The 14,652-nt window shown below is 44.2% G+C and overlaps 1 protein-coding gene across 2 annotated transcripts in view; it reads left to right on the top strand.

Moving 5' to 3' along the window:
• DOCK5 (dedicator of cytokinesis 5) overlaps window positions 1-14,652 on the top strand; it is a 113,135-nt gene that overhangs the window by 53,167 nt on the left and 45,316 nt on the right. For both annotated transcript variants that reach the window (XM_067543714.1, XM_067543713.1), the window contains exons 26-34: window positions 575-670; window positions 1,966-2,064; window positions 5,874-5,968; window positions 6,896-6,974; window positions 8,154-8,254; window positions 9,267-9,325; window positions 10,658-10,812; window positions 12,595-12,680; window positions 13,169-13,325. In XM_067543714.1, the coding sequence (XP_067399815.1) occupies window positions 575-670; window positions 1,966-2,064; window positions 5,874-5,968; window positions 6,896-6,974; window positions 8,154-8,254; window positions 9,267-9,325; window positions 10,658-10,812; window positions 12,595-12,680; window positions 13,169-13,325 (927 nt within the window). The remainder of the gene's footprint in view (window positions 1-574; window positions 671-1,965; window positions 2,065-5,873; window positions 5,969-6,895; window positions 6,975-8,153; window positions 8,255-9,266; window positions 9,326-10,657; window positions 10,813-12,594; window positions 12,681-13,168; window positions 13,326-14,652) is intronic.

Raw genomic sequence — 14,652 nt, 5'->3', positions numbered from 1 at the left:
AAGTCAGAGCAGAAATAAAGCCTGCTTAAGTGTACTTCACAGAACCAGACTCTATAGAGTTAATGAGACCAGATGCCCTCAGAAATTCTTCTGTATTGGGTGTTGGCATGGGATGTTTGAGTCTAATTAAGGATAAATCAGACATGTGAAAAATGGACCTGAGACATTCTATAACAGTCCAGGAGAAGGTATGGGCCAGTGTTTCCAGAGAGGTGATCCCCTGCTGATGCAAAACTGATAGGCGATCTAAAAGGGGGCTCAATTTAGCGCTACCCCCATAATGCTCTAACCTGCTGTGGGAGCAGATCCAGCTCCAGCATAGGGAAGACAAGCCTCCCATGAGTCCCTGTGCTGGGCCCTGCACTGGTGCAGAGATGTATTTCCCCCCCTTCTCTGAGTCTAGCACTACTGTCTATTTAAATGCATTTCTATGGGATAAAGTGTCTCCTTTTCTAGTGTCCTCTGGTGATAAATAGCCACAGTCAGTCTGGCCACTCTCTACAAGAAATCTCTCTCCAGAATAGGCCATGCTGAGATTAATCTAAAACAGCCTGTGCTTGTTTCATATCTTCAGGGCCCCACCTCAGTTCACATCCAGCTGATCATGGAGCGCTTGCTGAGGAGAATAAACCGGACGGTGATTGGAATGAGCAGACAGTCCCCGCATATTGTGAGAACCTTTTGCTTGCTTCTCTTCTTTGCTTTCTACCCCTTCCTCTGACGCTTTGGTGGACTGGCGCCTTCCGTCACAGTCTGTCCTATTATGGACTGCAGTGCGTGCTGGTGCTTTATAAAACCTGTGTCCTGCCGCCTGGTGGGGTCTATGGGAGTGGTGGGAAGCCTGCCCCAGGTCTTTTAAAATTGGGTCTGGGTGGCAGTAGAAATGGTAATGCGATACACAACCTCTCTCTGCTAAGGCATCATTTTTAATCAAGTCTGGGTCGGTCGTGACTGCAGGTCATTACTGTCTGGTGACTGTTCAGCTCATTTGTGTGGTGAGTTTGGGTCTCAGTCCAGTTCCTAATAGTCAGGCAGCCACATTGTGGGAACACTGTTTAATGTGAGTTAATTTGGCTCCCATGTTGAATGGAGTCAGAGGCTGATGTACCCTCACTCCATAGGTGTCCTCTCCAAGTCTGGGGTGGAGCAGGTTGGTAGGAAAACAAGAGGCGGTTTGCATCGCTGTGGCCTGCACTATACTTGGACTGTGGATGGACATAGGATTCCAAGGCTGTCAATCCAGCACTAAAGTCACTGTACAAAAAATGGCTTTGACATTGGCAAATGGTTTCCACTGAATGTGTTTATAGATGAAGACTTGGAGGGCGCAGTTTAAAATTGATGTAGGGGAGTTCTGCTTTTCAAACGTAACCTCCTGTAGTTTGAGCAGTACTTGCACTAGTGATCAGATAAGAAGGTAAAACATTCCTCTCTGGCTAAGATCTTTTTATTTTTATTTACCAAACTCTTAGTGTCTCAGAAGCTCAAAGTGTAACAGCCCAGGTTTTTTGGGTTTTTTTTTTAAAGTGGCTACTTGCATTTATCGGAAGCAGAGTGATTTCATTTTACTTTCTTAGTGTAAAAGGTTTTTTGCAAGTTCCAGTTCTTGAAAAGGTAAAGTCTGTCCCACCTCCTTTCCTCAGACCTAAACCTTAAACCCTATGAGAGGTGATGTCCAGATTAATATGTAGATATCAGCCCACTGCTATGCATGAAACTGAAGATGTTACTGATCTTGGTGGGCGGGGGGAACAGATGCATTAAGTGACCTAAATACCTGCATTGTCAGGCCACAGGTTAGCAAAATACTTAAACAGATGTCTAACTTAGCGCATGTTTAGTCCCTTTGAAGTCAAGACTATTCATGTGATTAAAGTGAGGCATGTGCTTCAGAACTGTGCTGAATGGGGCCTTAATGCAGAAAGGTAATTGACCAAGTGCTTTTATTTTTCTTTTCCATTCCAGGGTAGTTTTGTAGCCTGCATGACAGCCATCCTGAGACAGATGGATGATTTCCACTATAACCACTACGTCAGCACTTTCAAAACCAGACAGGATATTATTGTAAGTCAACTTGGCCGGGGCTGCTGCCCCGTCCATGTAGCATCTCTCTCTCTGATTTTTGGGGTTCAGATCCAGCTATTACATTTAGTTCAGGCTCTTGCACCCATCACTGAGCAGTATGAGTACCTAATACTGCAAGTGTTAGTAAACAGTCACTTCACACCAGCTGGATACAGCGCTGCTGGCTGTTTGCTAACTCAACAAAGCATCCAAGTAGTTTGTCACATGGAGTGAAAACAAATCTTTAATGACTCTCTAAATCGGTGTAAGTGAAGAGCTGGGAGGAAGAAGACAGGAAGAGTGAATGAGGATGAGAGGAAAAGCAGAGGCATTCATTTCCCCCTTTTTCTTTTGTCTCCATCCTTGTTCTTGTCTCCCCCCTGGTTTTTTTCCCTTTGTTCTTTCCTTCAGAGCAGTGGTTCTCCACCTTCCCAGACTACTGTACCCCTGTCAGGAGTCTGATTTTACTTGTGTACCCCGAGTTTCACCTCACTTAAAAACGACTTGCTTACAAAATCAGACCTAAAAATACGGAAGTGTCACAGCAGAAATTACTTGCTTTCTCCTTTTTACTATATAATTATAAAATAAATTGACTGGAATATAAATATTGCACTTACATTTCAGTGTGATGATACTTGAGCCTGTTTTTTACTTGTGACTCATGTCTGAAGCCTGAGCCCCCGGCAGCAGGGCTGAAGCATATAACTTAGTTTTGTGGGGTCCCCTGTGGCGTGGGGCCCCAGGTAGTCGCCCTGCTTGCCATCCCCTAATGCTGGCTCTGCACTTGTGACCTCCCTAAATCTGTCCTGTGACCCCACTGGGGGCTGCAACCCCCAGGTCGAAAAACACTGGTCTAGATGAGTTGATGTACCCTCTGAAAGACCTCTGAGTACCCCCAGGGGGACATGTTCCTCTGGTTGAGAACCACTGCTTTAGAGCTCAGTTAAGAGCTTTGGATGTGTGTGTTTGGGCTGATGAAAAAGCTGACAAGCTTGGGGCAGTATCTGTATTAATTTCCAAACAAACACATGCCTGTGTGTTAAGAGAGCCACAGGCCATCTTGGCTGCAAAACCTGAACCCATGCACATTTTAATTGCATTAGGGTTCTGCTTCAAACCCAGATCAGGTTTCTGAAAAGCTTCACTGTTGTGGCAAACTTTTGGCAGCAGGGATTGTCTCTTTTTGTAATGGATTTGTACAGCACCTAGCATAGAGAAGCCCTGATCTATAATTTGTAGCCCCTGAGGGTACATCTATATTGGAATAAAAGACGGGTGGCACAGCCATGGCCGGCCAAGTCAACTGACACAGGATCGTGGAGCTCAGTTGTCAAAGTTCTGTGTAGACGTTCAGGCTCAGGCTCCAGCTCTGGAACCCTCCCCTCGTGGGGTGGGTGTCCAGCCCTCTTAGCCAGCATTGCATATCTACCCTCCATGTTAAACCACATACAATTCATGCTCTTCTTGTGGTTTCAGGCCAAAACAGGTGAAACACAACACTTTTTTGCTCTTTGTTCTTTGAGCCCCTTAGAACCTGAAGCTCCAGGTAAAATCTAAGTTTCACACCCCATGCAGATCACAACCAGAGACAATACTGCTCAAGCCCCTGTGGTGTGAAACTGTTCTGATTAGTACTCACAGCTCCTGATTTCTTGTCTCTGTGCTGAAGCTGTACAGAGCAGCATAGGGAACTGGAATACAGGCTTGGGTAGAGTTTGCAGTTGTGTGTTTCTGTACTGATTATTTCAGGCCTGGTCTACACTGGCCACAGATTTCGGCGGCAGTCAATGGGAGATACGCAAGCTACGTACAGTAATTTGCATATCTTCTGTCGACTTCCTAATGTCTATTTACTGCGGCATATCAACTGCGCTGCGTCGACAGGAAATGCCCTCCCGTCAACGCAGCGCTACGCTTCTTGCCGGGGTGGATTAACAGGGTCGACTTCTGGTTTCGATTGAGCAAGTCTTCACTGCCGCTCAGTCAAATCCGCAAAATTGATCCTGCACCGGCAGTGTAGAAATACCCACTGACTTTATTGTAAATGTCTGTAATCCACTATGAATGGCAGGATGCCGCCTTTGCTTCCCTAACTAGTTATGATTGCATGTGATCTGTTAAACAACACGGCCACCTGCAGGATACAGCTATCTCTGCAATTTCACTACCTAGATTGAAAAAGCAACTCAACTGGATAGTAGGTAGCATTCCAAATCTGACTCTTGATTAACTCACCTGAGAGATTTCTGGCAAAATATGCATTGTAAAACCTAAACAGTTGGAAGGTTTTGCTAGGGCTCATAAAATGTGTAATAGCCTTTTCAAATTAATCAGTGGAATGAATGTGGTCAGATCTGCTAGAAGTGTTGTGGAAAAGCAGCAGTATTAAGTGACAAAGCTGATGGAATTGGGACAACGTTTCTGTTGAATAGCTTTACTTCAGGAAAGCATTCCTGCTCAGGAAGGGCACTTAAGCACGGTGAGGTCAATGGTTAAAGTTAGGCATGTGCATAGTTACTTTCCTAAAATGGGACATAAGCTTAAATCTTTGAAGTTATGGTTTGTGCTTCTCATTCACTCCATGGTTCAGTGCCTTCTGAGTCATGCCTTTAAATGTTCCTCTTACATTTTCAATGCATGTATGGCTTATGCATGTAAGACAAACCAGGAAGGTGACGTGTATAACAACAAAACTGGTACAAGAATACTACTTCAAGAGACACTGATCCGAAATGTAAATTAGGAATCTGTTACTTCATTAGGTTTTAGGGTTGGTATGTCCATTAAATTATTTTTAAAATAACAGCAATGAAAACATTTTTTTTTTTAAACTCTAAATAAATAAAGTCCCCTTGTGGCATTTTCAGCCCAGGCATTGCAACATTGCTCCTTTGGGTTAACATGGTTAGGAATTAATTCTAGTCTTTATGGTGCCTCATGTCATGCCTAAACTTTTCCATCAAGCTCTGATTTAATAATGCCTAGTGGATTTCTACTGAGGCAGCGCCAGTGTCCATTTCTCTCTCTCTGCATCAGTATCACTTTCCAATTCTTTAGTGAGTGCTGTTCAGTTCAGCAGCGCATTTCTTTGGTGATTTCTCAGGTGTGTGTGTCTGGTGCGCGAATGAAAATGTTCCCTCTTACAGCAGAAGAGAATCCATGTAAATAGTACCTATGAACATTTGAACCTCTGTGGATTGAGGTTCTTTCTTTCTGTTTGATCTTGTCAATATTGATTGCATAAATCCCACTCTTCATCCTGCAACTCGGCAGAAAGACCCCATCTAGACAAGGACTTAAAGTGTGAGGGTTTTAATTTGACCAGTTTAGCACTTGTTAAAGACTGCATGCCTTATCTACACTAGACATTTGCTAACATCACACTTTAAATCCTGGTCTAGAGAGGGCCTAAATGACTTTAAGAATAATGCAGCAACCCTATGTAATTTCATGATTCATACATTTGAAGGGAAGTATTAGGCAGAAAGACATTGAACATCTGTTTTGCTTTTTAAGCTCCCTATGCATCTAGAGATTGACTGCAAAGAATAAGAACAGATTTAATTGAATTAATTGGATAGATTTTGGCGGGGAGGGAGATTCCTCCTCTAATTTGATGGATGAGATTTCAGAAGTAATTTTAGTTATGGTGATACAGCCAAAATAAAAGATGCATTTCAAAAGGCTGGCATATTGGTTTGTGGTCAATGGAATCTGCAGTCACACATGCTTGCATCCTCCCCCTGTATTTCTGTCTGATTACAGACCTACCTTCTTCAGCCTTGCTTGTTGCCTGTTTTTTACAGGACTTCCTGATGGAAACCTTCATCATGTTTAAGGATCTGATTGGAAAGAATGTCTATGCAAATGACTGGATGGTGATGAACATGATGCAGAACAGGTAAACAACCTCTGCCAGAAACTGCTATTAATTGAAGGCTCATGTGACTTCTTCAGAACCTATTGGTTCTGGGACTAAGGGGATTTTGCACTACAGCTGCTTGGAAATAGCTTGAGATATGCAGGTTTATCTTCTTTTAAAAGTTCATATTGGCATAAGTTAGCTTTGATTAAAGTCCTGTTGGCTGGACTTTTTTTGGTGACTTGTGAATCTGCAAAAAACTCTCTTCCTCTGTCAAAAGGAGTGTTTGCAAAACTGAAGGCTTTCCCCCCAGTGGTTGTATTTACCTCCCAGAGATGCATGCTTCAATCTGAGAAGCCTCTTTATTTCAAATCTGGGGGGGACACACCATCACTTGGGAAATTTGAAGCTAAGCTAGATGAAAAAGGATTATTGTGTATGTTGGGTGCTAGCAGGGTACCTGGGAAACCCAGTTCATTTCCCTCCTGTGTCACAGACTTCCTGTGTGATCTCGGGCAAGTCACTTAGCCCCTTTGTTCCTCAGTTTCCCATCTGTACAAGGGAGATAGCACTTTCCTACCTCACAATGGTGGTGTGAGGGTAAATACATTAAAGATTGTGACTAATTCAGATACCACAGTAATAGGGCTCACAGAAGCACCTAAGATAGACAAAACACTAGTAAATATGCTGTGTGGAACAACACAGCAATGGTATGGGGACTGGATGGCCTAATAGAACTTTTCATTTCTAACTCCCCTAAATCAGGATTGCTGTAGAAATAGCCTTCCTCAAAATCCTCTGTACTCAGTGGGAGGCGAAAGGGAAGGATTATACTGGAAGAGCTGAACTTTTGGGGGCCCCCTGTTCATGCCTCCTTCAAGCTTGCCAAAAAGGCACTGAACATTCAGGCATGCATGGTTTCTACTTCCATGGGTGCCTCCTTATATGTGTTTACCTTTCCAGGGTTTTCCTCCGAGCAGTCAACCAATTTACATCTGTGCTCAACCGATTCTTTCTGGATCAGGCAAGCTTTGAACTCCAGGTGAGGATAAATTCCCTTCTGGATTGGCCTGACCACTTTGGGACCGAGCAAGTCCGAGTGGGGATGTGTGCCTTCAACTCCCACTGGATGCCGGTTTTGTGATTGACGTGGATGGTGATGATGTTGTTGTTCTGTTCTCTTGAAGGAAAAGTAGGGTGAACGGGAAATTTCTAACCCAAAATGCTACTTGTAACGTGGGCTTGTGCTCAGCCAATGCTCTGTGGTGCATGTTCTACACTCATTGTGCATGCCATATACCAACGCTGTGCTAAAGTGGGAGTGTGAAGTATGGAATCTCTCTTTCCACCCCTTACTTTTCTGTTAGGATGCCTATAGTTTACTGGCACTTTGGACAGATTTGATGGCAAAACCCTGTTTTGAGGAGGCATGGTCTTGTGGCTAATGCCATAGACTGGGACACAGGAGATCTGTTCAATTCTCAGTTCTGCCATAGATTCCCTGTGTGACCTTGGGCAAATCATTTAAACTTTCTGTTACTTCCGTTTCCCATCTGTGATATGGGGATAATGCTTCCTTATCCTCACAGAGATACTGTAAGGATAAATACAAAAACGTTTCTGAGGAATTCAGTCTGCATTCATGGGCACTTAATTCTTTGTATTGTGGCAGTGCCTACGAACCCCAGTCACAGACCAGCACCCCAGTGTGCTAGGTGCTGTACAAACACAGAACAAAAAGATGGTCTCTGCTTCAAAGAGCTTACAATCTAAGTATATGGTAAGAGACAACAGGTGGAAATAGAAGAACCCAAGTAAACAAAGAGACAATATTGGTCAGCAGCATGGGCCATGGTTTTGGTACATGAGGAACCTAACTGTTGTCAAGCTTTTTGTAGGCATCAGAGCAAAGGAGAGTTTTACAGAGGGATTTGACATGTCTAGATACATGAATAGTCTTCTGGGTAAACATTTTAAATAGATCAGGCCGAAACAAACGGTATCACGGTGCAGATTCTATAGCTCTAACTCAGCTTTTATGCCTGTTGACCTGTGGGAATTTTGACTGAGTAAAGGGTTTCTCATTTTGCCCCATTCATTGTAATGATGTTTCCTCATTAATACTTGACTGAGAATCTGTAGCAGTGGTGACTAAGTAGCTCTGTTGTGCTGTGTGTTTGTTTTTTTCCTTTCTTTAATTAGTTTTTTTTTTTCCCTACAGCTCTGGAACAATTACTTCCACTTAGCAGTAGCTTTTCTCACTCACGAATCCCTCCAGCTGGAGAACTTCTCACAGGCCAAACGCAACAAAATTGTCAAGAAGTAAGTTTACATTTAAAAGTGGTCAGGTCTTCTTACTCTTGGAAAATAGACCCTGTCTGCATATTGTGCTCATCTAGCTAGGCACAGTCTATACAACCCAAGGACATGTCTATGTTGCAATCACAGTGTGCAACTACAACTGGTGTAGAGTTGTTACTCCTTCAAGGTCTAAAATAGAAGGCTTACCTCAGTCATAGTCTTCAAAGTAATAAATCATTGCCATTGGGGGGTCTGCAGCCTACTCGTGGTCCCACTTGCTAAGTCACCCTTCCCTACTGGCAAGGTGCATTGGCTCTTTTGGAGGAGTATACGGGGTGTATTTTAACCCACTTCTTACCAGAATAGAAACAAAAGACTCAAAGGGACCTCCTGGGTCATTGAGTCCTGTCCCCTGCTATCACAGGCAGTCCTGTCATATCCAGTGGATGCTGCTTATTAGCAATCCTAAACTGGATCCATCCCACAAATCTGCCTTCCACTTATTGGCAACCTTCAGATAATAACAACTATTTGCTGGGAACCTAGAGGCTGCTAATGAGGGGAATGCACTGCAATCCCATTCATATCAAGTGCCACCTTAAAACTAGTCAGGTTTCTTGGCCTTATGCCTCCCATTGGGAGGCTGTTCCAGAACCTCACTCCTCTGATGGTTAGAAACCTTCTAATTTCCCACCTAAATGTTTTCATGGTCATTTTATCTCCATTTGTTCTTGAGCCAACGTGGTCCTTGAGCTTAAATAGCTCTTCTTCCTCCCTGGTGTTGTACCCCCCTGAAGATGTCTGGTGTCCAGTCACCTCTTGGCAGATGGATGATGAAGAGGAGATTGCCCTTCAGTTCTCGAACTCTTTACCCTAGATGCCTAATATTTAGGGCTATGTTTTTAAAAAGGACAGGCTAGTAGATTTTGTGGCTGGCTGTTAAATTTCCCTGGCAGCTTAACAAGGCTAATTTCATTGCATGAATGCATTTTTTTCACCTTCCTCTCTCATTTTAATATTTTTCCCTTTCTAGATATGGGGACATGAGGAAAGAGATTGGCTTCAAAATAAGGGATATGTGGTATAACCTGGGTGAGTTGCCTATCTGTACAATTCACAATAGTGTGTGTTTTCTACCTCCAAAACTGAATTTCAAATCTTTTCTGAGATGGGACTCTGCAGTCCAGCTGCCTTGTGCCTGATAGCTTCTGCATGCTCCCAGAGTTCAATGGAATCTATGGACCCACCAGCTTAACTCTCCCCTTCAGGAACTATGTGACCATGAAAGCAAGTAACACACAGAGTTTGCCAAGGCATTTCTAAATCAGTCTCACTTTACTCAGACAAAACACAAGGGAGATACAGATTTATGAAAAAAACAACAAAACCTGCACCAAATCCCTGCTGCAGTTTCCTCATACCTCTGAGAGCCTTTTGGTCAATGTCTTATAGGGAGTCCAAGAGCCTTCTTCCTCACCTCCTCATCCTCCTGCGCAGCCTTGCCTCCTTCTGATCTCCTCTCTTGATGGAGAGAGACTCCCTTTTTAACAGCAGATACGAATCACTTTATCTCTCCCTGTTTTCTGTTGGTTTTTTTCCCCCCTTTTTCCACTCCTCTGAGCTGCCACCTCATCCAATCCCAATTAAGAGCAATAAGCAATTCATTTGCTTTTGGCTGGTAGCACCCACTATGCTGCTAGGGCAAGTTTATTCAATTGTCAGTGGTTCTTAAGGTCTGTCCTCGGGTAGACACCCAGGTGCCAGTCCCCTTCCCTTAACACCAGAGGCTGATGCACAGATAAAATCATTCCAAAACCATACAGGAGGTTCATGCAATCCAATCAGTGGCGTTAATTCACACGGACAGACAAGCTGTCACGCTATATAAAGGTCTAGAGTGGGATTTTCAAAAGAGCCTGGGTGATTTAGGAGCACAAATGGCTATGGGACATATAACCACACCATTAATGGGTGTTTCCCACTTGGAGAACTTCTCTTATACTGAGGCTTGGTGTACACTAGCCGTGGATTTTGGCAGCAGTTGATGGGAGATATGCAAGCCACATACAGTAACTTGTGTACCTCCCGTCGACTTCCTAACATCTACTTACTGTCGTATCTCCACTGCGCTGCATTGATGGGAAATGTCCTCCCGTCAGCGCAGCGCTATGCTACTTGATGGGGTGGACTTAGGGAGTTGACTTCCGGGTTTGATTGAGCGAATCTTTACTGAAGCTCAATCAAACCCACAAAATCAATCCTGCATTGCCGTCTGTGCCTCCGGCAGTGTAGACCTAGCCTGAATGTGTGCATTGCCTTCTCATTACCTTGGTATGACTGATGTGCTCCCAGATACAGATACTTGCCTTCAAGCAACCACGTTCCACTGAGCAGAATTTGTGTCTAATCTTCTCTCTGGTACAGGTCCCCATAAGATTAAGTTCATCCCATCGATGGTGGGCCCGATTCTGGAGGTGACCCTGACACCTGAGCCTGAGCTGCGGAAAGCTGCCATCCCCATCTTCTTTGACATGATGCAGTGCGAGTTCAACTTCAGCGGGAACAGAAACTTCCATATGGTGAGGGTCCCTGGAATCATCAGCACTGATGTTTCATGTCGTGGGCTGGGCAAGCAGGAAAAATGCAAATAAAAGATTTTCCTTTATTAAAACAAAAAAAGGCACAGCTCATAGCACAAAGCACTATGAGAAGTCTATTGTGAGGCAGTTTTGTATGGTGAATGTAGCGGAGACTGCAAGTCAGGATTCTTGCATTCTGTTACTGTCTGTGTAGCCTTGGTCCAGTCACTTAACTGCTCCATGCCTCAGTTTTCCCATCTGTAAAATAGGTAAATACCCATCCCACAATTGCAAAGGGCTTTGAGATCCTTGGATCAAAATGTGCATTATAAAATATTTACTGTTGGTTTATAATATTATTTATTTGTATTACCGTAGCACATAGGAATCCCAGTCACAGACCAGAGCCCCATTGTGCTAGGTGCTGTACCAGCAACAAAACAGAAAGATGGTCCCTGCCCCCAGGAGCTTACAACCTATGTAGTAATAACTCTCTGAGCTGCAAATATTAAGCTGTTGTGAAGTACACAGGGTTGGTTGAAAGTCAGGTGTCCCACTTCTAATACTGACAATATGGAGCAATTAATATCCTTAATAACCCCCTCAGTAAACTTTAACCCTCATAACACCCCCGTGAGTATCAATATCCCCCTCTTTACTGTGGCTGTGGTACAGAGAGGGGAAGTGACTTGCTTTCGGTTACATGTCATCAGGGGCAGAACTGGGACTTGAATGCAGGTCTCCGACACCCGACTCTGGGGTAATTCCATTGGAATTCTCAATTTATTGCTAGCCTGAAAACACAGGTAGGGAAGGAAGAAAAAGAGGTTCCTTGCTTAGTGCCTTCAACTCTAGCAACTGCCACTCAGAACTTTTCTTCCAACTTTCCTTGAAGGAGGCCAGTCATTAGCATCTCAGCCAGTAGGCAGAGAACACTGTAGTTACCCTGTGGTTGGTCTTCTCCCTGGAGAAATTTGAAATCATCCATCCAGGAGGCAGCCTCCTTGGTGTTCTGCATTTAAGACACACGAGACTGTTGTCAGAATATGGTGCATATGTCCCTTAGCACTGTTCGTACACCTACCCTTCCCTGCTTTGATTTCAGCTTAAATACTCAGAGGGGATTTTATTTTCTGCTGGGTCATCAGCCTTTGGCATCGTCTGCCCCAAGATTTTGTGGGATTGCTGGAGTCTGTGGGAATTGCTTGAATGCTATGGTATGTTTGGGCATGAATGTTTAGTACTGGTTATAGAGACACCCAAATATCTTGGGGCATGAATGTTTTCTCCTGGTGATACTGGGCCGCTGGTTACAAGAACACCAGTGGTAGTCTGGGATATGAATGGGATTATATGATTGATCAGGGTCGTGCCTGCTCACACATACACAATATCAACCTGATCATCAAATTTCTGGCTGGCAAGAAATTTCTCCCTACACCATATTAGAGGGGCCTTGGTGGGGCTTTCCTCTTTCTCAGGAGAGAATGGGGAAATCATCCATTAGGATCAGGGAGAGATATCCCAGATGATCAATTCCCTGTGACTTCATGTTTGAGGAGGGGAGCTGTTCAGATTTCCTTGCTTTTTCCCTGTCTTCTCTATCTGTTTTTGTTTGTTAAGTTTCCTTGGGTAAAACCATGGAAGCATCCTCCAGTTTGGCCCATGAGATCAGGACCCCATCACGGGGCAGTTCAGAAACACCTCCTGCAAACACATTGGGGATTCATTCCAAGTGCATAGGATTTGTTCCGATTTAGGATTTTTTTTTGCCTTTTCTAGCTTGAAAACGAGTTGATAACCAAACTGGATCAGGAAGTGGAAGGAGGCCGAGGGGACGAGCAATACAAGGCCTTGCTGGAGAAACTGTAAGTGTTTGAAACATACTCAGAGGCTCTTTGTTGTCTGGCAGCTCAGCTGGTTCTTGCTACAACACTAAGAAAAACTAATTTGCTTCTTCCGACGAGTAAGTTATATAGAGAAGGTGCAACCCACAGCAATCTTAATATTAACTGGCTGCTGCCCAAGACTGACTGGCTTAAAAGGATATCTCTTTTATTGTTTGCATTGCAGCAGCACCTATACGCTCCAACTGAGATCAGGGAGCCCTTGTGCTAAGTGCTGTACTGCTGCTAGCTTTCTGATGAGCAGAGCAGAGAAGCGAAAAGTCTTTGTAATGAAGGTCTACATGTTGCCATTAGAGTCTTTTGGCAAAGTGGCTTAGGGGTTGATGATGAGGAGGATAATAGTTCTGTTTAGCAGTAGAAGCACCATCCAGAACTTTTAACGGAATCTCTCTTCTCTTCCGTTTCTCTCTGTTTTTCCTTCTCTCTTGCCTTGGGTGATATATTTGCAGCCTGTTGGAACACTGCCGGAAGCACAAATACCTGTCGAGTTCCGGAGAAGTGTTTGCTTTGCTAGTCAGCAGCCTGCTAGAAAACCTCTTGGACTACAGGACCATCATGCACGACGAAAGCAAGGAGAACCGTATGAGCTGCACTGTCAACTTGCTGGTAGGAGGGGGAGGGCTCGGTGCTAATTGACTGACTTGCTTTTAATATTCTAATCATTGGACAGACCTGGTATTTCCAGAGTGTAGGTGCTAGGCTTAACTTGCATGTGAGATTCACGCTGAAAAATGATACGTTCCTGAATCTCCAGGAAAAACAGGAGAACATGAGAGGTGAGGAATCCTTAAGACGAGATGAAATATCTTTCTAAAAGACCTGTTTTAATCAAGCTTCTAGGAGAAATTCTACAGCATGCATATCCCGGAGGTCAGACTCGATGATCGTTGTCCCTTAGTCTATGAATCTATTTTCAAAAGGGCTCAGTCTTGGCCTAACCCTGCTCCCATTGACATGACTGGCCCAACTACTATGGGTCTCAGCATGAGCAGAGCGAAGCCAACTCAGAGCTCCTCTGAAAATCCCACTTTTCGATTCAGTGACCTTTCATTTGATTCGCTCTCTTGAGGGGCTGTTCTGGCAGGACTAACTGAGCCAACTCTGAGCAGAGTACAGCAGGCCTAATTTTAGGATTTTGCTAATTGGGGGAGCCAGCCCCAATTTGGAGTGAAAAATAAGCTGAGTATGCACATGCTGACATATACAGGTGAGGCAGTTGTGGTCTGGCTGCTGATCAGGGAAAAAACACCATTAGAATAGCCTCTCCAGCGGTGCTGGGGTATCTCTACCAGAGCTTGGGTACTCAGATACAGCAGTGATCATAGAAGATTATGCGTTGAGGGAAGGGGGAAGTTAACCAAATGTTTTAAACCTTGGAAAAAAGATTCAAGATCAAATATAGGGTTTTTAACCTCATTTGAACGAGATCCCCTGTTCTTACTAACATGATTTGCCGGGATTGAAAGGCTCTCATATGCCACTTTATTACTCAGTTTGCTTCGGGCCCAACTTTAGCTGGAAACAATCAGCTACAAGCAACTGTAAACTTCCGAGGAGTTTGTCATCTGAACTCGGATACAGATTTCCTAGCTAACTCCCGTTTCCATAATACAGCAAACCCTGGATTCCTTATCCTCCGAAACTGAGGCAAGGATGGTCAGGCCTAGTGGGTGGAGCAGTGGCAGTCAGAGCCAAGGGTGAGGAATCAGGAGTCAAGAGCAGGACTGGAGCCTGAGAAGGGCTGAAGCCGGAGCAGGGCTGAAGCTTGCTGCGCCTGTGGAGGCATTATGAGGCACAGGAAAGTTCCGAGTCATTACTCAACGATGAGCAGACTGAACTTCTGTTTTTCCTGTGAGGTTTATAGACCTGCTCTGAGTCACCAGACCAGCTCTTGGTTTGTGGATTGACTCGGGCCTAACACAGGAACGACTCA

Source organism: Emydura macquarii, unplaced genomic scaffold (genome assembly GCF_026122565.2).
Source record: "Emydura macquarii macquarii isolate MOO-44397 ecotype Brisbane River unplaced genomic scaffold, CSIRO-AGI_Emac_v2 contig_967, whole genome shotgun sequence".
Taxonomy (NCBI): Eukaryota; Metazoa; Chordata; order Testudines; family Chelidae; genus Emydura; species Emydura macquarii.
The sequence above is the reverse complement of the archived record's forward strand: the minus strand, read 5'-3'. Positions and strand labels throughout refer to the sequence as shown.